Source organism: Lynx canadensis, chromosome A1 (assembly GCF_007474595.2).
Source record: "Lynx canadensis isolate LIC74 chromosome A1, mLynCan4.pri.v2, whole genome shotgun sequence".
NCBI classification, from domain to species: Eukaryota; Metazoa; Chordata; class Mammalia; order Carnivora; family Felidae; genus Lynx; species Lynx canadensis.
Genome location: NC_044303.2, coordinates 174,294,927 through 174,320,189, shown reverse-complemented (window position 1 = coordinate 174,320,189; position 25,263 = coordinate 174,294,927). Strand labels below are relative to the sequence as shown.

The window sequence follows — 25,263 nt, the reverse complement described above, 5'->3', positions numbered from 1 at the left end:
GAGTTTAAGCCACTGACCAAAGATCATACAGTTAGCAAGCTCCGTCTCTCAGACTCTTAGCCTTTTATTTACAAGTAACCATTGCCAGGGCCTGTTTTATTTTATTTATTTATTTATTTATTTAAAATGTCTTCTTGTTTAGTTTTGAGAGAGAGAGAGAGAGCACATGCATGAGCAGGGGCGGGCCAGAGAGAGAAGGAGACAGAGGATCCTAAGCAGACTCTGCACTGACAGCAGAGATCCTGACTCGGGAGTTGAACTCACAAACCTTGAGATCATGACCTGAGCTGAAGTTGAACACTTAACTGCTTAATTGAGCCACCCAGGTGCTCCAGGGCCTGTTTTAGTTTTAAAAACACCCAGTCCTGTGCAGAAACTTGCTTTTAATCTAAATGGCTTTTTAGTGAGGAGTTTACTCTCAGCAGCAGCAGTTTTAACAGAGCTTCTTATACAATGAATTAGTTGTTTGAGTACCCTGAGTACTGATAGGGATTCAGAAAGTTCAGATCTTTGTTGACAGTAACTCTTACCTGGAGATGGAGATAAGTATTTTTAGAAGTCAGTATAGCATATAAAGGTATCCAGTGAAGAAACATACAGTTACTTTACTGTTGCTTCTGTTCGGCAGCTTTTGAGTATATGCTAGTGGACCAGGCACTGTGCTAGTAGATCCTAGCACAGTGAATCAAAGATGTTTTGCCTACATTTTAGAATCTGACTCTTTACCCCTAACTGGTATTTATACCTCTGATAAATTCCTACAGGGTGCGTTTTGCCGTTCTAATATGGCTCTGGGGTGGGGGTAGTGAATAGAAAGAGTCTAAGGATATTTTTTTACAGATGCTTATAAAATCTCTTTCAAACCATAAGAAAAACATAAGTAAAACTCTGTTATGGTAAAATATTGGTTATTTGGAAGACCAACTTTCTAAACTCCTTTGGAACAGAAAAACTAGCTCTTTTAATGGAGGGCAAGGTAGGGAGACATGAAAAAAGGAGTAAGGAAGGGATTGAATAAGAGGAAGAAAAGGCAGAGACTATGATAGGAGTTGATCACCAGTAGTATAAAACTGAGATTTGCAGTCTTATTTGCTTTGGGCTTGATACCCAACATGGAGAAAAATTATGCTCAGCAGTAGCCAGATTCTTTATAGATCCTTTCCTACCTATCAAAAAGACACTGTCCTTGACCTCTGCAGTCTTCCCTAGCATCATCATGACAACCACCCCACCACAAAAGTCTGTCCTATTCTAATCAGATTACCTGGAAATAGGGACACGAAAATATACCAACAACAAAGGTTAAGAAACTAGGAGGAAAAAAAAGGTATGCAGAGAATAAATGACACCTCCTTTCTTTCCCAGGTGGAATTAAAACAGTTCTCTCTTGCTCATGGTGGAAAGTCTAAGAGCTGATCTGGTTCTTCCCGAGGGCTGCCCGTAATCTGTTGGCTTTTCTTTGTGTCAGTGTCACAGGCTTTACGAGAGAACACCTATCCATTCCTGGCCATGATTATGCTGAAGGATCGGAGGATGACTGTGGTGGGACGGCTAGAAGGCCTTATTCAGCCCGATGACCTTATTAACCAGTTAACGTTTATCATGGATGCAAACCAGACTTACCTGGTGTCAGAACGCCTTGAAAGGTACAGAGGAGTTCCTCTCTGAAACAAGCAGAAACCAGCTGTAAATTTGGGTGGCTGACCCAGGGCTCCATAGATCCTGACTTCTCTGTCTTAAGCAACTTTGAAAACCTTGTCTATTTAGTGTTAGAATACTTATGTACTTTGACCTAAATAATTCTCCCATCAGATCATCTGTTCCTGGAGATGTGAATCCAAATAAAGACAAGAGTCTGGGCTCAGGAATATATATGTCATGTCATTTAAAATAGCTGAACCATGATATAAGGAGCTTAAATATAAAATACATGGAATTGTTAAAACCCTTCCCTCCATTACAGAAGTATTATACGTTAATTGTAGAAAACTTTGAAAATACAGAAAAGCACAAAAAAGAAATTTAAAATCACCCATAATCCTACCACAACTTTTAATATTCTGGTATATTTTCTTATAATTTTATGGTCTCTCTCTCTCTCTCTCTCTCTCTCTCTCTCTCTTTCACTCCTATGTATACGTACATATACAATTTTTGGGAGAGAAAATAGAAAATACACCAGAACGTTATAATATTTTCTCCTAGTAGAATTCTGAACAAAGATATTTCTCCATTTTCTGAGTCTTACGAGATCCACGGATGTGGTTTTTGGTTTTATGAAAGCAGTATATACAAAAATGCAGTAACTCAAAAGGGTATTATTTGTAAAACATGATCTTGATGATTGCTTTTCAACAATAATACTGTTTGATTCGTTAGAATTGAGGAACAGAATAGTTTTAATTGTGAAGTTGAAAAGCTTGCCAGTTCTTTTTTTGCCAAATTAAACTGGGGAAAAGATGGCTTGTTCAGATTCTGCCATGCTCTGCTTTGGAATCCTTTATGGTAGTATGAAATACTCACCTACCAAGATTGTCACCTTTTTACCCCCAAAAAATTTCAATATAAGAAAATATAAGAAAAAAACAGATTGCTCTTTTCCTTCTGTGCTTATGATTTGGCCACAGGGAAGAACGAAACCAGACCCAGGTGCTGAGACAACAGCAGGATGAGGCCTACCTGGCCTCTCTCAGGGCTGACCAGGAGAAAGAAAGAAGAAACGGGAGGAGCGGGAACGGAAACGGCGGAAGGAAGAGGAAGTACAACAACAAAAGTTGGCAGAGGAGAGACGTCGGCGGGTAATGAACCTGTCTTTACTCCTTGTGATTCCCAAAGTGGCCTTAAGTGTGAAAGGAAAAAAACTAGAAGATGATGGGATTTGTGGGTGTTTTAATTCTCCTTGCCATTTTATTAAAGTAAGTTCTACATGCATTGTGGGGCTTGAACTCATGATCAAGAGTTGCATGCTCTACTGATTGAGCTAGCCAGCTACCCACATCCTTGTCATTTTATATTTACTGCATTTTCACAAAAAATTAGTTTTAAAAAAATTTTTTGTTTATTAAAACAGAAACACAGTGAGTAAAAGGCAAAACAACTCTCTTCCATGAAAAGTAAGCATAAATGGATAACAAGCAGGTCAAAATGCTGTTAATTCACAGCAGTTTTTATTTTTTAGCACCAGTGTTAGCTAATTAGGCATTTCATTCGTGATCTTCTTTCATCATGTATTGCCACTTGATTATAGCCAGTGGTCTTTTAGCCATTTTTTTCTTTTTTTTTCTTTAATTTTTTTTTTAATGTGTTAGTTATTTTTTGAGACAGAGAGAGACAGAGCATGAACACGGAAGGGGCAGAGAGAGAGAGGGAGACACAGGATCCGAAGCGGGCTCCAGGCTCCGAGCTGTCAGCACAGAGCCCGACGCGGGGCTCCAACTCACGAGCCGTGAGATCATGACCTGAGCTGAAGGTGAACGCTTAACCGACTGAGCCACCCAGCCACCCCTTTTAGCCATTTTTTAAGCCTTTTTTTGGATAGATAAATGCCCTAACATAGTTAATATATAATACATGTGATGCAATCCTACTTTGAATTTGGGTGTTTCTGACTTTCCCAAGAAGTTTGTCTTAGATATTAGTCATTAATTTTTCTTCTGGCCTCACAGTAAACCTACATGGTGATGGTATTGCTGTTTTCTGTTTTCCCTATTGGAGCCATAGCCTCAATTTTGCTTCGTGTCTATACAGAATTTACAAGAGGAAAAGGAAAGGAAGTTGGAGTGCCTGCCCCCGGAGCCTTCCCCTGATGACCCTGAGAGTGTCAAGATCATTTTCAAATTACCCAATGATTCTCGAGTAGAGAGACGATTCCACTTCTCACAGTCTCTAACAGTAAGGACAGCCTAAGTTGTGTAAAGTGTATGTAGGGTCTGGGCTATAGATTTGGAAGCTTTTAAGGAGTCTTGAGAGTGTTGTTGGCACATCTGCTGGGCTGATGAACAGGGAAGGAAGGGGTGTACAGAGAGAAGAGTGCAATGAACCACTGGGTTCCTTCAGTTCTAGCTGGCCAACTCAAAGGCCGCTATTATGGTTTTCCTTTCGTGTTTGAGCTCTGCTAAGAAAAAAGTGTACCTTACCAAGAAGCTCCACCAAAAGACTGTATATTTGAGGTGGGAGGCTCTTCCACGCTGCTTGGCTCACATTGGCTTCAGAATCCCACTAGAACCCCTCACTCTATCTCCACTGACCTTACACATCTGAATATAAATGCATGTACAGTTTGCATGCAGTTGTCACTTTCCATTCCTGTCCATTTAGTCCACATGGAACCTCACTTGTGGGGGCTGCCTTGCATATTTGGTATCTAAAGGTAAATAGTGTTTGTCATTCTGTAGGGAAATCGTTAAGAGCAGAGACTCTTAGAGTCTCACAGAATGAGGATCAAATTTTCATGCTTCTAAGATTAGAGATGTGTTTTCTTGGTCAGTGTACTTCCTTGATTCAATTTCTTCATCTATAAAATGGGTATAATACTAGGTACTCTCTAATAGGATTGTTGTTAGGATTAAGTTCATATGTAAAGGGCTCAACATTGTGCCTGGCTCTTAGTAAGCACTCAAATGCTAACTGTTGGTTTTGGTATTTATAACCAAAAGGAAGTTTCTGTTTACATTGAGAGTTGGTATGTTGCCTTTCCAGATTTACCAACTACAGTAGATTCTGCCATTTCCTTGATCACTCGAAGTAGTCAAGAATAAACTATGTAATAGTAATGAGGATGCATTGTAGTCAAGTGAGCCTGGGTAGCATATTTATTATTTCTCCTGTTTAAGTAAAGAACGTTGGACAAGTTGCAGAATATTTTACAGGGCCTCAGATACCTCCTCGTTAAATGAAGTATAGTCTGCCCTCCGATAACTTTAAACTAAAGATACCTCAGTCACTGTTCTAGACACTCTAAGGATTATACAGATGAGTGAGACATGGTTCTGGAATTCACGGAGCTTATGACTAGTAGGGAATGTAAGACTCTGCTAATGCAGGATAAAAAGTTGGGAGGAATCCTGGCGAAAGAAAAGTGAGCAGCTCTCTCATTTTCCTGTTTATTCTCTCATTCATGAGCATTTATTTATATTGAGGGAAGGTGCTCACATCGCTAACTTTTGATTTTTAAATTGGGATAATATGAATGAGCCTCACATACTACATACCATGTAGTAGGTGGTCACTAAATGTTCATTCCCTTCCCCTGATGTGTTTCCTAACAATGGTTTGCATATGGATTTTGGCTTGTCACCATGCTCACTTTCACATCATAGTACACCTGAACCCTGTGGAGCTTCTACTCCTCAAACTCACATTATGTATGTGAAAAACCTAACAAAAATTAACTCTCTTGAGAGTTTTGGAGGAAAATCTCTTAGAATTGTGGAACAGAATAGGCTTCTGGTAGAAGGGGAACCAACCCATTTGTTAACTATTGAATCCTTAAAGACTCTTAAATAGGTGCTCAGTAAAAGTTATTTACTGAGATAACAACAAGAACTGTTTGAGGAGGGGGAAGCAAACTCCTGGTTTTCTGTGTACATATATAGAGAGAAATATAGATTTGAATGTATGTATGTATATTCACATATTCTCTAGTTTTTTACACAGAGAGTGCTTGGGAGCAGAAACACCCCAATAGCAATGAACATACCTAACACCTGGATCGTGGCTTTTAAGTACCATTGTCCATTAAGAAGAACCAGGGCTCCTTGGAGAAATGGCTGATTCCAGAGCTGGGGCAGGAAAACACAAGATCAGCCTGGAATACCCTGTGCCAGAAGGCAAGGAATTATTCAAAAAATGATGAGACTTGCCATAAAGACACAGAAGCCATCTTGATTGGACTCCTTCTGACTCCATCTAGAACAATTTGAACATTAAAAGGAATATTATAACATTATAACCTATTAAAGTAGGAAATCATGACTCTGTGTTAGTATAAATAAGTTGAAAGTTTGAGGAACACTATGACTATAGTTTCAAAGTACCTCCCCACAGAATCTCTTTAATTACAAAGAGAAGAAGAATTTGGACAGTGGAGAGGCAATCACCACCTTAATGAAGTGATCAAAGTGCACATTATAGGCACTGGGGCAGATTGGAATTGTGCTCCAACTGCGTAGGATGCATTTAGTAGAACGCAGCAGCATCTCTGTAACACGCCCTCCAAAGAACACATCTAGAATCTAATCATGAGTAAATATCAGGCAAACAAATTGAGAAAACATTCTGCAAAATAAGTGACCAGTTATCTTTAAAAAGTGAAAGGTCATGAAAGTCAAGGAAAGATTGAGGATTTGTTCCAGACTAGAGGAGGAGGCTTAGAAGATGTGACGATGAAATGGAACACATAATCCTAAACTTGATGCGTTTTGCTATTAAAGGCAACTAGCAAAACTTGAAAACTTTAATAATAAATATATATTATGTTACAACAATAATGTGCCAGTTAATATCCTGGCTTTTTTTTTTTCAGGGCTATATTATGGTTACATAGGAGATTGTCCTATTTATAAGACATGCACAAGTATTTTGGGGATGATGGGACGTCAGGTTGGCAGTTCGCTCTCAACTGGTTCAAAGAAAAAAATTCTGTACTTCTGTTTCTGTAACTCTCTGATTTTTTTCTTAATGTTTATTTTTGAGAGAGAGCACGTGAGAGCGTGCGCGCACAGCAGCGGGGGGCAGAGAGGGAGACAGAGGATCTGAAGCAGGCTCTGTGCTGTTAGCGCAGAGCCGGATGCAGGGCTCGAACCCACGAACTGTGAAATTGTGACCTGAGCCAATGTTGGACTTTTAACCGACTGAGCCACCCAGGCGCCTATGTTTTTTTAAGCTTATTTATTTATTCTGAGAGCAAGAAGCGTGCTCGGGGGAGGGACAGAGAGAGAGAGGGAGAGAGAGAGAACCCCAAGCAGGCTCCACGCTCTCAGCACAAAGCCCAATGCAGGGCTTGATCTCGTGACCTGAGCTGAAATCAAGAGTCATACGCTTAACTGACTGAGTCACCCAGGCACCCCTCTGATTATTTCTAAGTAAAAAATTTTTAGCTTTATAGCAAACAAGTTGTCAAAAAACAAAAAAAAAACATGAATCAGTTCAGAAGTAGGACTGGCACTGGCTGTGTAATCTCTTCAAAGAACTGCCCTACGTATTTGCTGTGTGAAATGGAAGGACCTCACAATAGAATTCCACTGTAATGTGATTACTTCATATCTCAGAGTCATCCTGGAGAGAGCTAGGGATATTTGATTTCATAGTTGTGTTGTTTGTCTTTGTCTTTCTCACCACCCTTTTCCTGTATGATCTGCAGGTAATCCACGACTTCTTATTCTCCTTGAAAGAAAGCCCAGAAAAGTTTCAGATTGAAGCCAACTTTCCCCGGCGGGTGCTGCCCTGCATCCCTTCAGAGGAGTGGCCCAACCCCCCCACGCTGCAGGAGGCCGGACTCAGCCACACAGAGGTTCTCTTTGTTCAGGACCTTACAGATGAATGACATTTTTTTTCCTCTCCCCTCCTACCCTAATCCCTAAAAGAAATGGAAAAACAAAAACAAAAAAACAAGAGAGAGAAATTCATATTATTATTATTATAATACAATATTTTTTTTAAAAGACTGCTGCATCCTAAGGAAGGATCAGAAACCATGCTGCCTAAAAGAGTCACCACCTGTGTGTGCGCGCGAGGTCAGCAATGAATGTTCCCGCCGGCAAGCCCACCCTTCCCTACTGCCTCTGCACCACGCACCTTCCAACGAAAGGAGACTCTTCACCTCCAACCCAGTCATTGTCCCAGCTGGGGAAGGGGACATTCTCACTAGTTCTCATTCATTCTTGCTTTTATGGAAAATAAAAGTGAAAAGACCTCCCCATCAACCAGCTACTGCAGCATCTCTTGAGGACTTGCTTCTCCCATCACCAGAGAAGAGAGGGAAGAGAAGGCACAGAACAGAGATGTTCCTTGAACTTCCCACCATTTATAAATAACTTTTAAATGTTTTCTGTTGCTTTGTAATGACCAAAGGAATGAGGCTGACGTAGGTGTTTGTTTTTTGTTTTTTTTTTTTCCTTAACTTTATTTGATAAAGAGCCAATTCTTAAACCTATGAGTTCATGCCCTGGGCTCCTTAGCCCACAAGAGTATAATAAAGGTGCCCTGGGCTGGTTTGTGCTTATTTCTGCCATTGTCCCTCTCACATTCCCAGAGAGGTTGTTCTTTTTGGTCCAACTCTTGCTGTCCTTTCTTGCCACCTGTGCGCCCCACTTGGAGTATTGGGGAGGAAATCTGGATTCATTGCCCTGCAAAGGCTATGTATAGACAGATATATCCATACGTGTGGTGTGAACTCCCGTGTATACTCACCTATACACATGACTGCAGCTTTCCCTTGGAATCTGTACCAGGTGGTTATTATGGGATCTGAACCAAAGGATAGCAGCTCTTCATTCCTCTTCTGACACATGCATGCTCTTCGTGCCCATCCCTGAGCTTTCCTGAATTGCCAAGCTTGGTGCCTTCCCAAAGGACTAGCAGGGCCTATGGTAGAACCAGCAGAACCCCATGAGAGTGCCCTGCCTGTCTCAGTGGGAGTGTGGTGGTCGTGGTGGTGGTGATGATGGTGGTTTAAGGTTAGAACTAGAGACTTTGAGGGGAGCCAAGACCAAACTCCTGAACTTCCAAGTTGTTGGAAGGCACATTTTAGTTTCTAATGTAGCCACTTGCTGGAGGCAGTTTTTAATCCTCTCCCTCTATTGCTCTGTTTAAGTAATAGGGTTTTTTAACCTCTGGATGTCTCTTCTGTGGTTGAGTTTCTAGTAATGGGTACATGGGTTAGGCCATGTATTAATAGATGCCAGCATGAGCTGGCAAATATTCCAAAGTGTTCTACAGCTAGACTGGTGCAGACTTGTAACACAGCAAGCTACCAAAGTAACTGTAGTTCCTAGCATGCTGTGAGGCTGGGGGTTCATATCAAAATAAAGCATAACTTGGTAGATTTGCGGTCTCCAAAGGCTTTCTCTCTTGCTTACCTAAAATCTAAGGGCCACTCTTATAGGTAGCAGTGATGTGGCTTCTATTTTCTGCAACCCTCAGTGGTTGGGATAAACACCATGGGACAGGGTGGGGAGCCTGGGAATTTCCCAGTGGCCTTGGCACAGGTGTCTAGAACACCATCTATAGGAAAACTTAATTCTGCTCCTAGCTGCCTCAGGGCCAGATGAGTAGAAGATCACTGTCTGTTGGTATAAAATGTATCTGGAGTGAATACCAGGATAAACCATATTCTCCACTTAGCTTTATGTGACGTCTGCTTCCTGCTGACAACCATGCAAAGAGGAATTTTTCCACTTAACTCAGAGCCTCACTCCCTGTCAAATTCATAGCTGTTTCCCTAGCCTTACACAGGAGAGGAGGGTATTATGGGCCTTCTCTAGGTTGGGTGTACTGTCTTGCTTATGCTTCCTTGGAAAGTTGTAAATCTTTTTCCTTAATTCAGTCTGCATCTTATTCTACAGTGTGCACTTTATGCCTCTTGCCCTTTCAAAACTTGTTCAGTGAAGGAGGTCAGATGCCAGAATATTAAGAAAAAGTCTATGTCGGTACAGCTCTTGGGATTGCCTACTCATTTACTTTAGGTTTCAAGAAGTTTTATCTGAAGCACATGTTCCTTCCTAGTCCATGTTGAAACAGGCCTGCTTTGCTCAGACCCCATTCCTGTCTCCTTGCTGACCCTAGGGCTGCTGCCTGGTGCCATCTCCCTTCCTCCCCCATGAAGGATGCACATTTTATCACTTCAAGTCAGTACAATCTGTATGTTACTCCCAAGGACCTCAGAGAACTCAATGGGACCTGCAAGGGAGAAAATACTGAGAAGCTGATGATCTGCAAGCAGTTGCTCATTTCCAAATCACCTTTGGTTATTTCAGCTGTTCAGACAGCAAGTCGTCAACCTAATGAAGACACCTGTTTCAAGTTTTGTTCTGCACGCCCCAAACTGAAATAGATTCAGCTGAATAACCATGGGAAATCACCAAGCAAAGACCTCCAATTGGAGTCAGTTGAATTTTTGCAGCCTCAGTGGGGCCTCTCTGGTCTTTTCTTCCACTTCTGCAGAATTTCCTGCGGCAAATACTTTGTCCTTGCTTGCTTCCACTATGATGGTTGGATAAAAAATGGCCAGAGGAGAATATTTATCTCTTAAAAAAAAAAAAAAAAGAAGAAGAAGAACCTATAATCTTCAACTGAGCAGTCTTTATGAAAATTGCTAATGGTGCCAAGGCCAAGGAAAAAGTTTCAGAAAATGACTGTGGGAAGGAGTGATAACCCCAGAATGCAAAATCAGGGGAGTATTATCTGGTGCTTGAACAAGGAGCTCCACTTTACAACTGGCTTTTTTAGGACTTGTGAGGAACGCAGCAACAGGAAATCCATCCATAAAGGATGCAGTGCCCCAACTTGTACTGCGCCTGAATAGTTACGTGATAATTTACTGAAGAAATCTAGTGTACTTTAAATTTTTTTCATAAAAGTTTACATTGTATTGTAGGTTAACATTAAATGTTTTATAACAAAATCTCATAATGAGTTTTGGGTCTTTCTGTTTAAGAGAGATGTGGTAGATATTTTCTGTCTTCATGAAGGAAAGTTTGGGAAACCATGGGGGTGGGAACAGGATATTGCATTGCTGAGAGGCAAGGGAGAATCAAAGAGAAGCAAGGAATTAAAATAAATCAGTAGTGCATTCCAGTGAAAAGAGGCAACTTAGTGTGGATAGGTAGGAGGGGCAGATAGATATGGGTTCAAATTTGGCCTTTTGTGGCTTCAAACAAGTTCGTTAGTTTCCCCCAACTGTAAATGAAGTTAACACTGTCTATCTTGGAATGGGTTTGTAGATTAAATCAAATATATATGAAGGGCCCAACACAGGTGTCATTGTTCCCTTTCTCCATGGCAGTGTGTTTTGAAGGAATGTTTTTTTGCAGTTGTAACTGTCGGTTTCATAAGGGATGTCACATCTCCTGCTAGAACAGATCTACGTCCTTGCGAATGAGTCCCTAAAGAAGAGTCACCTTTGATCTGACAAAGTCTGGACTATTATTGGAGCTCCCCTCCTAAGGTATTGTTGCTTGTATTCTCATTTCTTTCTTTCTTTCTTTTTTTTTTTTTAACTTTCTTTTTGAGTAAACTTCACACCCAGCTTGGGGCTTGAACCTACAATCCCGAGATCGAGAGCTGCACACTCTACCAACTTAACCAGCCAGACACCCTTGTATTTTAATTTCTGAGAGGAAGTTTTAGGTTCAGTTATTTGCCTTTTTCTTCCCCACTGTCTGACTTCATGCAAAGAACTTATTCCTGTGAGCTACGAATTCTTGTTACCTTCAGAATCTGCCCTGTTGCTTATCCAAAGATGTGTGGCTTCCATTTTATTTTTAATGTACCTCTGAACTAGAACGTCTTCTGCTCAGTCTAGTAAGTCTGCAAGAAGAGTTTGTTCACCTTAGGTCAATCCATTTTTAAAAATGAACACTTCACGATTGTGAGGCTTATGTATAAAATTTTTGCCATCAATGAACAGAGTAAAGGAAGATTAGAACTTTGATGCCAGATACACCTGGTTCGAAATCCTGGCCGTGGCCATAATTTTGGCCAAGTAACCTCAACTCTCTAGGCTTCAGTTTGATCTTCTGTAAAAAGGGGGTAGGTTGTAGCCCTGCAGTCATGATTAAGTGAATTGCTACTGCAGAGTTAACCTGGCATACAATTGGTGTTTGGTAAGTAATAGCTCCTATTACTGTTTTCAAAACAGTCTGTAGCTTGCCCACTGCTAACCATTCACCCTAGATAAAGGGAGGAGAGGTTAAAGCGGAGGGGTTAAGTTGAAGCTTTGCCTATGGTCAGTCAGGTAATGCCTGACACTTTTCCTTGCCATGCTTCTGGTGTTGCAGTTGTAACTCCATGTGCTTTTACCCCAGTGGAGCCTCCAGCCCTCAAAGTCTTTTCCTCATGACTTCGGGTCCTGCCAACACAGTGCTGAGCCTATCCTCCCTCTCCCAACCCTACTCCTCCCCTCTTCTCTCTGCCCTTCTTGGTAACTCTTGGAATCATGCCCCAAACTCCTGGGTTTCTTTAAGCTGAAACCTGATTTTCCCTTGAAGACACCACTTCAAACAACCCTTAAGCAAATACTGCTCATTTTCTCTCGAATCTTTGAACCAGGGTATGGATCTCTATTTCTCTTCTGCCACTCTGATGCACTGTCTTCCAGGACAATGCTCCCAAAGCATGGGCCACCTGCTTGGGCTTTTTCCTGTTCTGGTTGCTACTGGACATTCCCCCAGATGTTGACAACTGATACTTTTCCTCTCCACCAGCAACCTGGGTGACTCTTATATCTACGTATGTGGATTCTCTAAAGTTCTGGTCCTATTGCTCATGATTTGACTTGTGTAGCCGCTGAATGTAGTAGAGGCTTTGAGTCCAATCTGGATTTGAAACTGCTGCTTGCTGACTGACTGATTCAGGGTGTTTCCTCATCTATAAACATCATGGTGGTGCATCCTTGCAAAGTTCAGGTGCTGCTTAAATGGCCTGATAACCTGTGAAGTGCCTGGTGGTGGAAGATGAATGCTTGGTAAATGTTTGCTTTCTTTGCTCCTGTCCCTACCAGCTGTGCTGTGCTTTGAGCATGGCTTCCACTTTGAACTGTTTCACCCTCAGGACCTCAAAACTAAACCCTTTCTGACCACAGCCTTTAGTGCTCCCACTCCGCTATCTCTACTCTGCCATCAAGGCCTTTCTGTCCCTCTCCACTCCTCCCAGTTCTCCCTGCTAGAATTCTGTTGGCTTTTTACCCCCTCTCTATGACAGTCCAGCGCTGCCACAATTAACGAAGTGAAACTGAACCATTTGGTTTCTCTCCTCTTGTTCCTTAAGCCAGAGTCCTGGCATATACCACAGTAAACTGAGGAGCCCTGGGTATTGATGCCCACTCCTGTGATCCAGCCCTAGGAAACTCCCCACGCATTTCTACTGCATAGGCACTGTTCCACTGTGTCCCCTTTCTCAATCCAAGCCAACCTGCATCTTCCTCACTCACAGCCCATTACAAAACAGCCTACTTCCTGAGAAAATTGAGATCTTGTCACAGAACTTCATCATCTTCCTTTTTCACCCCAAAATTGCTCTGTGATGTTAACTGCTTCCTCTTTCCCTTCTGTGTTGTGGGTGTATTTTCTTTTGAAGGAGATATAATTTACATACAGTAAAATGCCCAAATCTTAAATCCACAGCTTGATAAAATTTTGCCTATGTGTACACCAAAAACGAGATGAAGGATGTTTAATTACCTCAGAAAGTTCTTGTGTGTCTTCCCAGTCTGTAGCATCTCTGAGATAACCACTACTCTGACTTCTTTCACCATAGAAGTTTTGTTTGTTCTTAAACTCATATAAATGGGCTCGCTGTGTGTATGTGATTTTATAAATTGTTTTCTTTATTCAGGTATTCCTATTCATGATAAACTTTAGGAAGTGCAAATAAACAATAAAACTTCACAATACCACATTGTCCGGAGGTATCTACTGTTAATATTCCAGTGTATGTCTTCCCAGACTTTGCATATAAAAACATTTTTTTCTACAAAAATGGGATGGCATTGTAAATATTGTATTCTCTCCATTTCATATCTTATCAGTATATTTTTAATGACTATGCATCATTTCACTGAATGGATGTACCATAAACTGATCAAAATCCTCTTACGACATTTTAGGTTGTTTTTTGTTTTGGTTTGGTTTTTTTGTTTGTTTTGCTTTTCTTAAAAAAAAATTTTTTTTTAACGTTTATTTATTTTTGAGAAAGAGACAGAGCATGAACGGGGTGGGGGGGGGGTGGGCAGAGAGAGTGGGAGATGCAGAATCCGAAACAGGCTCCAGGCTCTGAGCGGTCAGCACAGAGCCCGACGCAGGGCTCGAACTCACGGACCGTGAGATCATGACCTGAGCCGAAGTCGGACGCTTAACCGACTGAGCCACCCAGGCACCCCTGTTTTGCTTTTCTAAGTACAGACTGATAAACATCATCCCTGTAGCTAAGTGTACACACCCATGCTTGTTTTCTCAGGGAAGAAGAATCCCAGAAGTGAAGTTACTGAATCAAAGGTTGGAAATTTTACTTTTTTAAATGATTGTGTGATTTCCAAATTATCGTCCAGAAAAGTTATTTATACTCCTGCCAGCAGTGTGGGCTCAGTCTCTGATTTGTGTCATCATTGCCAGAACCTTTACAACTATCTTCTTTTCATTGGCTTGAATCTCTCTTCATGTTCCATCTAAAAATGTTTGGCATCTCCTCCCTTGCAAAACCTTAATCTTACCTTACCCACAGGTCCCAGTCCTATCTCCTTTCCTGCCAAGATAGCTTGCACAACCAGCCTCCACGTCCTTAACCTCCTGTTGATTGAACTTCCATCCCCACTGACCATCTCTTACAGTCAACTGCAACCTCCTAATTGCCATGTTCATTGGTGTCTTACAAGATCTTTGTAAATAGAAAAGTTCCCCACCTGGTACCTGGGGGTCAGATTATGTGAATTAGGTTAGGGAATCATACTTTATCTTGAGGGCCATTGAGGGGCTTTAAGCAAGGGAGACACATTAGATTTGGGTTTCAGAAAGCTGATTCTGTCACTTTGGGGAGATTGGATGGGATGGGGCAAGACTAAGAGGTGATATGATGGAGTCTTGGATTAGGAATGGTGTGGGGATAGAGAAGCGTTAATGATGGGAATGAGAAGTATGTAGAAGGCACAATAACCAAGGAGGGCCTGAAGGCTGATTAGATATGGAGGGTGATGGAGTGTCCAGATTTCTGACAACAGCATTTTAGGAACAAAACAGTCCCTGGTGACCTTCACAGGTGCTATTTCAGTAGAGTACAGTATCAGAAGGCAGAAGTAATGAATGGGAAATGAAGTGGAAAGATGGAATGTAGGCAGCTCTCATGAAATTTGTCAGTGCAAGGTATTGGAGGAAATAGGACAAGCCAGAGAAGCGTTATGAATGAGGAAAGGTTATTTAACATAGGAGAGACTTCATTATGTGTAAGTGTTAACAGCAGTGAGATTTTAGAGAAAAATGTTGAAGGTGCATAGAGAAAGGATAACAGAGACAGATGTCCCTGGGATGGTGGAAAGGTTGGCCTTAAGAGGAAGGATGGGAGCAGAAAGTGCATTTGTAGATTTGAAGGCAGAAGTTGAAAATGTCCACATGTGATGGTAACTCTTTGTCAGATTGTGGGGAGATGGTGGGGTCAGAGGTCTAAGAAGACTTTTGATTTGAAAGAGCTGTTTTAAAGAGTGCAGACTAGAATATAGGAAGACTTAGGTGGTTTTCTGGGAAAACAGAGAGTCCATATGAGATTGAGACCAGAATATACAGTGGGAGTAGATATGAAAAGCCAGGACCTGTCGCCAGTCTGTTTTCTTCACTGCTGCCAGTTTTCTTTCTGAAAACGGAGGGCACATGCAGGCATTCAGAATCTCTCTGCACCCCCTTTGTCCCAGATGAAAGTCCAGCTCTTCAGCCTAGAAGTTGGGGACTTCAACTCTGGGGCCTCTTTACAGCTTTGTTTTTCTGTTCCCCTGCATGGTCATACTAATTAACCACACAGATCTCTTGATTGTTCCCTAAACACACCAATGCACTTCCTGCCTAAAGCTGTACTAACACAACTAACACTCAAGATAAATGGTTTAGAAGATAAGCTGTCAATTTCTCAAACTCCTCTGATTGCCAGCCTACCAAGTGCCTATGCCATGTGATTCTGGTCTTCCAGAATCATATTTATAACACTCTGGCTTATTATAACACAGGTGCTGGCATGGCAAGGAGTGTAGATATAAATCAATTTAGACACATAGAAACTGCACACCCCTGGATCTTCTCACATAGCTCTTATCTTTTGGTGCCTATATTAGAGATCTTTACTTGCAGGTAACAAACAGGAAACCCACTGTAGCTAATTTAAGGGGGGGAAAAAACCCAAAAAAACTGATGTGTTGAAAGACTATGTGGTAGGTCCCAGAATTGAAAGCCAAATCTTAGAAAGGGTGAGGTCTAGGTTTCAGAAAGGGTGGGTTGGTGGAAAGGTGTTGTTAGAGGTAGAGGACATCCATGGGATGTTGGGACTTCCACCTTTGGGATGGAGAAACATAATTGGCAAGTAGATTGGGGAAAGCCTTTTCTTTTGAAAAATTGCAGAAAAGCATAAAGAAGAAAATAACCCTTATTCGTAGTCCCATCACCCAAAATTATTAAGATTAATATTTTGGCATAGTTGCTTCCAGCTTTCCCCCCCGGATATACTTGGGTTAAAATCACATAAAATGTTTATACATTTGCTAAAATAAATCCATTCACCCTCAGCAGATGTGGTTAATTTCTGGCTGAGCAACCTGCCATTGTGTTGAGCACTGAACAGCAGTGAGCCCTCTGTTGTTAGGAGGGCTTTCCCAGCATGCACTTCTCTGTCAGAGACTTTATCTGAGGTTGAAATAACAGCGGAGGCTGACAGGTTTGCCCCAGCTTGTCAGAACTGTGGAGGCCAGGGTGGTGGTGGTTCAAAGTATCACCGTGCAGAAAAATAATTGGAAATGCGAGAGATAACAGTTAATTCACTATGCTGGACACTGGAAAGAGAGGGCAAGGCCTGTGTAATCATCTGGGCCCTGGGACTGGGGTCAACTTCCCATATGCTTTCCCTCCAAGCAGCTCATTTTTTCACTTATTCAATCACCTGTTCAGATAACCCCTCACTGATGCCTACTGTGTCCTTGCCCTTTTGCTAGGATCTGGGCATTTGGCGTATGTGATGACTTTTGGTCTAGTGAAGCAGAGACATGGGCAGCCAACCAGATTGATTGTAACAGGTGAGGCATATGGGGAAAGCTGTCTGCATGGTGTGCTGAGGAAGCAGAGTAGAAGTGTGTTCTTCTCTGACTTGAGGGAGGGATCTGGGGAAGCTCACTTGAGGATGGGACATTCAAACTTGGCTTTGGAAAAGGAGCATGCTTACCAGGAGGAGAGGAGTTCAAGCATTTGAGACAACATAGTGTGGCTCAAGGGCAAGGGCTGCAGGGGGAGATGGACCTGGGCTTGATCCCAACTCTCCGGAATCTCTGGAAGGCCCTCTCCCCTATCTGAGTCTCAGGTTCTTCAGCAGGAACTATGAGGGAAGTAATAACAGTTTTACAGTAAAGAAATCAGAAGAAGGATCCCATGAGGGGTAACTCGGCAGCATGGTGGGCACTTAATGAAATGTGAATAGTCTTCTAAGCAGAGGAAACAGCATGCACAACACAGGGGTGAAAATGGCATGTTGGGTAAACCATGAGAAACTGGGGGTGGCTAGAAGGAAGGAGGGACACGCAGAGGCTGATGAGAGTGAGATTAGATTGGGATAATGGTTCTACTGCTTCCAACCCGTGTCATAGGGAAGCTGGAGAAGACAGGTGAGAGGAGGGAAAGACAAACGGAACCTCAATGTCTTTGTCATCACCCATCTTCCAGTGAAATGACAAAGGAGGTTTATCTTCAGGGCTGAAATCAGTCTGACTTCAGTCTCCCCGTTCATAAAACAAAAACCCAAGACTCTTCTGCGGCTGTCATTCCCAAGAACCCGTGTGAGGGACAGAGGGCTTCCATCTCCTGTTGCATCCAGGAAGTTGTAAGGTGGCAGGGGAAAACAGGCTGAAGGAGGCCTCTGTTAGGATTTTTCAGAAGTGGGTTCTCTGACTTGGAGAATGCAGAGTGGAAAGACTACCAGGCTATCCTGATTCTCCCACTTTCTACTTGGGCCTGGGACTTAGACTGGGGCCTCTCTGAGCCACAGCTTCTTCATATGGAAACCAAAGATAATATATACCTCAACTCGGAGCTGAGGAACAAATGAAACACTGTGGTTTATAAGGCCCTCTGGGACCTGGCCCCTGCCCTTCTCTTCAACTTCATCTCCTCAGCTTCATCCTGTGTTCTTGCCCAAACTCCTTCCTGCCTCTGAGCTTCTGCACATTCTGTTCCCTCCTTCTGGAAAGCTTTTCTCCTGACTAGCTCCTGTTCATCATTCAGGTCTCATCTCAACATCACCTCCCCTGGGAGACCACCCCTATGTCAGGGTGCCCCTGCCCCTGTATTCTTCATGACCCTTGTGATAATTTGAATTTAAAATTTTAAAATAATTTTTGTGAGAGAACGAGAGAGAGACAGAGTGCAAGCAGGGGAGGGGCAGAGAGGGAGACACAGAAACTGAAGCAGGCTCCAGGCTCTGAGCTGTCAGCACAGAGCCCAGTGTGGGGTTTGAAGTCATGAACTGCAAGATCATGACCTAACCTGAAATCAGACACTCAATTGACTGAGCCACCCAGGCGCCCCTAATTTGAAGTTATTGTTTACTTGTATATTGTCTAGCTCTCCTTCTGGAATGCCAGCTTCCTGGAGGCAGGAACTTGGTCTCATTCACTGGAGTTCCCAGTCATTGCCTAGAACAGTTTGTGGCTTTGGGCAGAAACACTCAGCCAGTTTTGTTGAATGACTTTATTTAGCACAAACAAGATGGGAAGCACCATACAAGGTGCTGAGGACTCTGTGGCAGTTAAACTTCCCTTATACAGTATCTAGGCTGTTACCCACTCTGTACCCAGAGAAGGACGTTTTTCCCATCAGTATACAGGCCGAGCTCAAAGGATTCTGAGGTACTGAGGCCAAGGCCAAAGTGGTGAGAAAGCATCTGGTCCTGGAGCCCCACCTTCTTCCCTCCAAGGACTTGTGGCATGTACCCCTTGGAGGGATGTTGCCAGTTTTACCAACTATTATTAAAGTAAAGATGCATTTTACTGCCAATTCATTCACTCTTCAAAGAATGGCTACCATGGGCCAGGCATAGCTGTAGTTGCTGGCAGGCAGAGCTTTTGATACAAGGGAGGAAACCAGAATGACCTCCTACCACCCTACTGCCCCGACACCTGCTGCCACACCTTCAAATAACAAAACTATAACCCAAAGAGGATAGGATTTTTAAAAATATTTTATTTATTTGTTCTTTAAACTCTACACCCAACATGGGGCTTGAACTCACAACCCCGAAATCATGAGTCGAATGCTCTACCAACTGAACCAACCAGGTGCTCCAAGACGATAGGATTTTTAATTTTTTTAATTTCTTTTTTGTTTGAGTATAATGTTACATTAGTTTCAGGTGTACAACTTAGTGATTTGACCAAGTTTATACATTATGCTATGTTCACTACAAATGTATGCTACCACTTGTTCCATTACATTGCTATTACAGTATCATTCACTGTATTCTGTATGCTGTGCCTGTTATTCCTGTGACTTATTCATTGCATAACTGGAAGACTGTATCTCCCTCTTCCCTTTACCCATTTTGCTGAACCCCCCCCCCCCGCCTCCTCCTATGGCAGCCATCAATTTGTTCTCTGTATTTATAGGTCTGCTTTTTAATAATTTTTAATACATTTTTTTAGATTCTATTTATGAGCGGAATCCTATGGTATTTGTCTTTCTCAGTCTGACTTATTTCACTCAGTCTGATACCCTCTAGGTCCATCCATATTGTTTCCCACGGTGGCTGTACCAGTTTACATTCCCACCAACAGTTCCTTTTTCTCCACATTCTTGCCAACACTAGTTTCTTGTCATTTTGATTTTAGCCTTTCTAACTGGTGTAAGGTGATACTTCATTGTAGTTTTGATTCGCATTTCCTTGATGATTAGTGATGTAAGCATCTTTTCATGTGTTTGTTGGTCATCTGTAGGTCGTCTTTGGAAAAATGTCTATTCAGGTCCTCTGCCCATTTTTTACTCAGTTTTATTGTTGTTGCTGTTGTGATGAGTTGAATAAGTTGTTTATATATTTTAGATATTAACCCCTTATCAGATATATCATTTGTAAATATCTTCTCCCATTCAGTAGGTTGTCTTTTTATTTTGTTGATGGTTTCCTTTGCTGGACAAAAGCTTTTTATTTTGATGTGGTCTCAATTGTTTATTTTTTTCTTTGGTTTCCCTTGCCTCAGGAGACATCTAAAAAACTGTTGCTATGGCTGATGTCAGAAAAATTACTGCCTGTTTCCTCTTCTAGCTTTTTATGGTTTTAGGTTTCTTTTGTTTTATGTATTTTAAAAAAACTTTTTTTAATGTTTATTTTTGAGAGGGAGAGAGAGACAGAGACAGAGCATGGGGGTGGGGTGGGGGGGAGGGTCAGAAAAAGACGGAGACACAGAATCTGGAACAGGCTCCAGGCTCTGAGCTGTCAGCACAGAGCCCGATGTGGGTCTTGAACCCACAAGCTGTGAGATCATGACCTGACTCAAAGTCAGACACTCAACCAACTGAGCCACCCAGGTGTCCCTGTGGTTTTAGGTTTCATATTTAGTTCTTGAATCCATTTCAAGTTTATTTTTGTACATGGTGTTAGAAAGTGGTCTAACTTCATTCTTTTGCATGTAGCTGTCCAGTTTGTCCATTTATTAAAGAGACTGTCTTTTCCCTATTGTATGTTCTTGCCTCCTTTGTCATAGATTAATTGACTATATAATTGTGGGTTTATTTCTGGGGTCTTCTGTTCCACTGAGAAAAATATGTGTCTATTTTTGTGCCAGCACTATACTGTTTTCATTACTACAGCTTTGTACTATATCTTGAAATCTGGACTTGTGATATCTCCAGCTTTGTTCTTCCTTCTGAAGATTGCTTTGGCTATCCAGGGCCTTCTGTGGTTCCATACAAATTTTAGTAATATTTGTTCTAGTTTTTTGTTTTGTTTTGTTTTGTTTTGTGTTTTTAAGTGCTGTTGGTGGGGCACCTGGGTGGCTCAGTTGGTTTAGTGTCCCGACTATTGATTTCAGCTCAGGTCATGATCCCAGGGTTGAGGGATCCAGTCCCATGTTTAAGATTCTTTCTCTTTCCCTCTTCCCCTCTCCCTGCTCACTCTCTCACTCTCTTAAAATACCAAAAAAAAAAAAAAAAAAAGAAGAAGAAGAAGGGGCACCTGGGTGGCTCAGTCAGTTGGGCGTCCAACTTTGGCTCAGATCATGATCTCACAGTTTTGTGAGTTTGAGCCCCGCGTCGGGCTCTGTTCTGACAGCTCAGAGCCTGGAGCCTGTTTTGGATTCTGTGTCTCCCTCTGTCTCTGCCTCTCTCTCTCAAAAATAAATAAACATTAAAATAAAATTAAAAAATTAAAAAAAGAATGTTAAAAAAAGAAAACTGTTGTTGGTATTTTGATAGGGATTGCATTGAATCTGTAAATTACTTTGGGTAATATGGGAATTTTAATAATATTCTTCCAATCCATTTGTTTTTGTCATCTTCAATTTCTTTCATTTGTGTTTTATAGTTTTCAGAGATAGTTCTTTCACCTCTTTGGTTAGTTTATTCCTAGGTATTTTGTTCTTTTTGGTACAATTGTAAATAGCATTGTTTTCATAATTTCTCTTTCTTCTACTTCATTATTAGCGTATAGGAACGCCACCAATTTCTGGGTGTTAATTTTGTATCCTGTCACTTAATTCTTTTATTATTTTTAGTAGTTTTTGGTAGAGTCTTTAGGATTTTCTATGTGTAGTGCAAAAATGATAGGATTTTAATCTGATTCATAATGTCATAATTTATCCATTTCCCACAGGCTTTTTTTTTTTTACTTTTTATTTTGAAATAAATATAGATTTATGGGAAGTTGTAAAACTATTACAAAAAGGTCTTATTTAACCCTTAGTTTCCCTCAATGATAACCTCTTATATAAACCAGCAAACTGACATTGGTAATATCCACAGATTTCACCAGTTTTACATATACATATTTGTGTATGTGTGTGTGTGGGGGGGCAGTTGCCAGTTTTATCATTTGTATAAATTCATGTAACCACACCATAATCAAGAAGCAATCTTTGTTGCATTACCACAAAGATCTTACCCCTGCTACTCTTTTATAAGTGAGACACACACACCCTTATTCCACCATCCCTAACCCCGGCAACCACTAATCTATTCTCCATCTCTCTAATGTTGTCATTTTGATAATGTTATAAAAATGGATAGATATGTCACCTTAGTGATTGGCTTTTTTTCACTCAGTATAATTCCCTTGAGATCCATCCAAGTTGTTGCATGTATCAATAGTTTGTTTCTTTTCTTAAGTGAGCTCTACGCCCAATGTGGGGCTTGAACTCATGACCTTGAGATCAAGAGTCACAAGCTCCACCAACTGAGCCAGCCAGGCACCCTGAGTTTCTTTCTTTTATTGCTAAGTAGTATTCCATGATCTGGATGGGTCATAATTCAACCATTTGCTCATTGAAGGATATTTAAGTTGTTCCCCTATTACGAAGAAAGCAGCTGTGAACATTTGTGTACGTGCTTTTGTGTGGACATGTTTTCATTTTTCTGGGATAAATGCCCAGGAGTGCTGGGTCATTTAGTAAGTAAGTTTAGTTTTATAGGAAACTGCCAGGCTGTTGCCATGGTGAAGCTGAGCAAAGAGGCCAAGCAGGGGCTGCATAGCTCTTCAAGGGTAGCCAATTTGCCACCCACTGGAGTGTTATTCCTCTCATGATTTACCTGCAATTTAAGGGGGGTGCAAATCCTGGAATGCCTGAACCAATCATGTTGAGCTTTCTTAAGGGATAAGGAACTATATTGGTCATCTGGATTTGGAAGCAATAAATGGACAGAAATAACATGGAAGGTATGTGCTGTGACTGAGATAAAAAGATGGGACACTATTTAGATGATCATCAGTTGAATGGCACAGGACTCTTCACAGATGCATCTGTGGCAGAGTGGAACCTCTATTTACTTATGATAGATTGTGTCAAAATAAATGTTAAAAAAAAAAACTTGCCAAACTGTATTCCAGAGTGGCTGTATGAGAGCAATGTATGAGAAATCCAATGTCCCTGCATCCTTACCAGAATTTGATATTGTCACTATTTATTATTTTTTTTACAGGTGTGTAATGATCTTATTGTAGTTGAATTTGCATTTCCCTAATAGCTTATGATGTTGAACAAATGAAATATCCTCTTTGTTCAATGTGTCCTTTCATGTCTTTTGCCCATGTTCTAATTGGATTGTCTTGAGTTTTAAAAGTTCTTTATATATCTGACATGAGTCATTTTTCAGATATGTTACTTGTAAATTAAGCATTTAATTTCTGGTAAAGTCCAATTTATCATTTTTTCCCCCTTTCATGTATTGCTTTTGGTGTCATGTCCAAGATGTCTTCACCAAGCCCTAGGTCGTAGTGAAGATTTTCACTTGTTTTCTTCTAAAAGTTTTCTAGCTTTGTTTTACCTTTAAATCAATGATCCATTTTCAGTTCATTTTTGTGTTGTGACTTAAGGCAAGATTCTTTTTTATTTTTTATGGATGTTCAGCTATTCCAGTAGTATTTGTTGAAAAGACTATCCTTCGTTGAATGCTCAAAAATTAGTTGGTCATACTTGTACAGGGTCTGTTCCAGGGATCTTTATTCTGTCCCATTGATCTACTTGTTTATCCCTCTACCATATTGTTTTAATGTGGCTCTTCAGTAACTCTTCAAATCAGGTAGAGTGATTCTTCTCACTTTATTCTTGTTTTTTCAAGGTTGTCTTTGCTACTTATTTCTTTGCCTTTTCATATGCATGTTGAAGTAAGAATGTCTATCTCAAAACAAACTGCCAGAATTTTGATAGGAATTGCATTAAACTCACAGGTTAATATGGGAAGAAATAGTATCCTTCCGACTGCCAAGTCTTCTAATCCAAGAACATGACATGTTTCTCTATTTATGTAGATCTTTGATTTCTTTCATCTAGTGTTTTGTAATTTTCAACATATAAATCTCATAACACGTTTTGTTAGATGTATATGTTTCATATCTCTTGAGTGATTATATAGTACCATTGTGTTTCAAATTTTGATTTTCATGTGTTCACTGCTACTATGTAGAATATAATTTTTGTATATTCATCTTGTAATCTATGACTTGATGAATTCATTTCTAGTTTTTTTGTATATTCCTTGGGATTTTTAAAATCTCCATGAGATCTTGATAATTTATAGGTTGTCAAATCTCCAAACAGGGACAATTTTCTTTTCAATCTGTAGGCTTAATATTATTTCCTTTTTCTTGCCATATCTCAGTGTGCTGGCTAGGACTTTCTGTATGATGTTGAATACAAGTAGTGAAGAGTGGATAACCTTGCCTAGTCCTGACCTCAAGGGGGAAGCACCTAGTCTTTCACACCATTACATATGGTTAGCTGTTGGGTTTTTTGTAGATGCTATTTATCCCATTGAAGTTACCCTCTATTTCTAGCTTGCTGAGGTTTTTTTTTTTTTTTTTTTTTTTTTATCATGATAACTGTTGAATTTTGGTGTATTTTTTTGTTTTGATTTTTTTTGCATCAACTGGTAAGTTCATGTTTTTATTTTTTCCCCCACAGGTTTTTTGAAATATTGAAAAAAGTCTAGCAACTTCCCTAGACTTCAGACTAGGGCCCTGGGAACTCAGTTGCTATTGCTACCACTGGTCTAGTCCAGCACTTCCCAGTGTACTCCAGCAAATGCAACTTGAACACTGCCCGTAGCCAAACAAGCTAAATGTAGGAAGTACTGCTCATAGGAAGTACTTCCTGGAAGCTTATAACACATCAGCATAGCCAAGGCTCAGAGAAGCCCTGCAATATAGGCTCCTGTTACCCTTTAGTGTGGAATTTCCCAAACTTATTTAACCACAGAGCCCTTCTTAACCAAACCCCCCGCCACACACACACACTCCCATAGCACATTTTCTGAAACGGACATAGGGAACCACTCAACTGATTGTCCCTTATTTTGCAGATGATCCAGAAGCTGAAAGGAAAGTGACCTGACCAAGGCTACAGATAGTGGCATCACAGATACCAGATCCTGGGTCTCCTGACCCCAGCCCACTGTTCCTGCTCCAGACCATGTTGCTTTGACATGCTAACAAGTCAGCTGATAACCCTGCAGCACCATACACCATCATGGGTAAGAGGAATGCAACTGCATTACCAACCTGGTCTCTTGGGTGGTTCTCAAGCCCCTTGTCCCCACTGAGCCTGAGGATGAGGGACTCAAGTCCACGTAGTCCGGGTAGGGCCTGTGGGTGGGAGAGTATGTAATGCAA

At 41.1% G+C, this 25,263-nt stretch overlaps 1 protein-coding gene and 1 pseudogene across 1 annotated transcript in view; both read left to right on the top strand.

The window, feature by feature from the left end:
• FAF2 (Fas associated factor family member 2) overlaps positions 1-10,621 on the top strand; it is a 77,146-nt gene extending 66,525 nt beyond the window's left edge. Inside the window, 5 exon segments of the mRNA XM_030327165.1 lie at positions 1,469-1,646; positions 2,628-2,710; positions 2,713-2,798; positions 3,748-3,891; positions 7,361-10,621. Coding sequence (XP_030183025.1) covers positions 1,469-1,646; positions 2,628-2,710; positions 2,713-2,798; positions 3,748-3,891; positions 7,361-7,543 — 674 coding nt within the window. The 3' untranslated portion in view covers positions 7,544-10,621.
• Positions 10,622-22,587: 11,966 nt separating this feature from the next.
• Positions 22,588-22,835, top strand: LOC115521720 (annotated as a pseudogene).
• Positions 22,836-25,263: the final 2,428 nt, after the last annotated feature.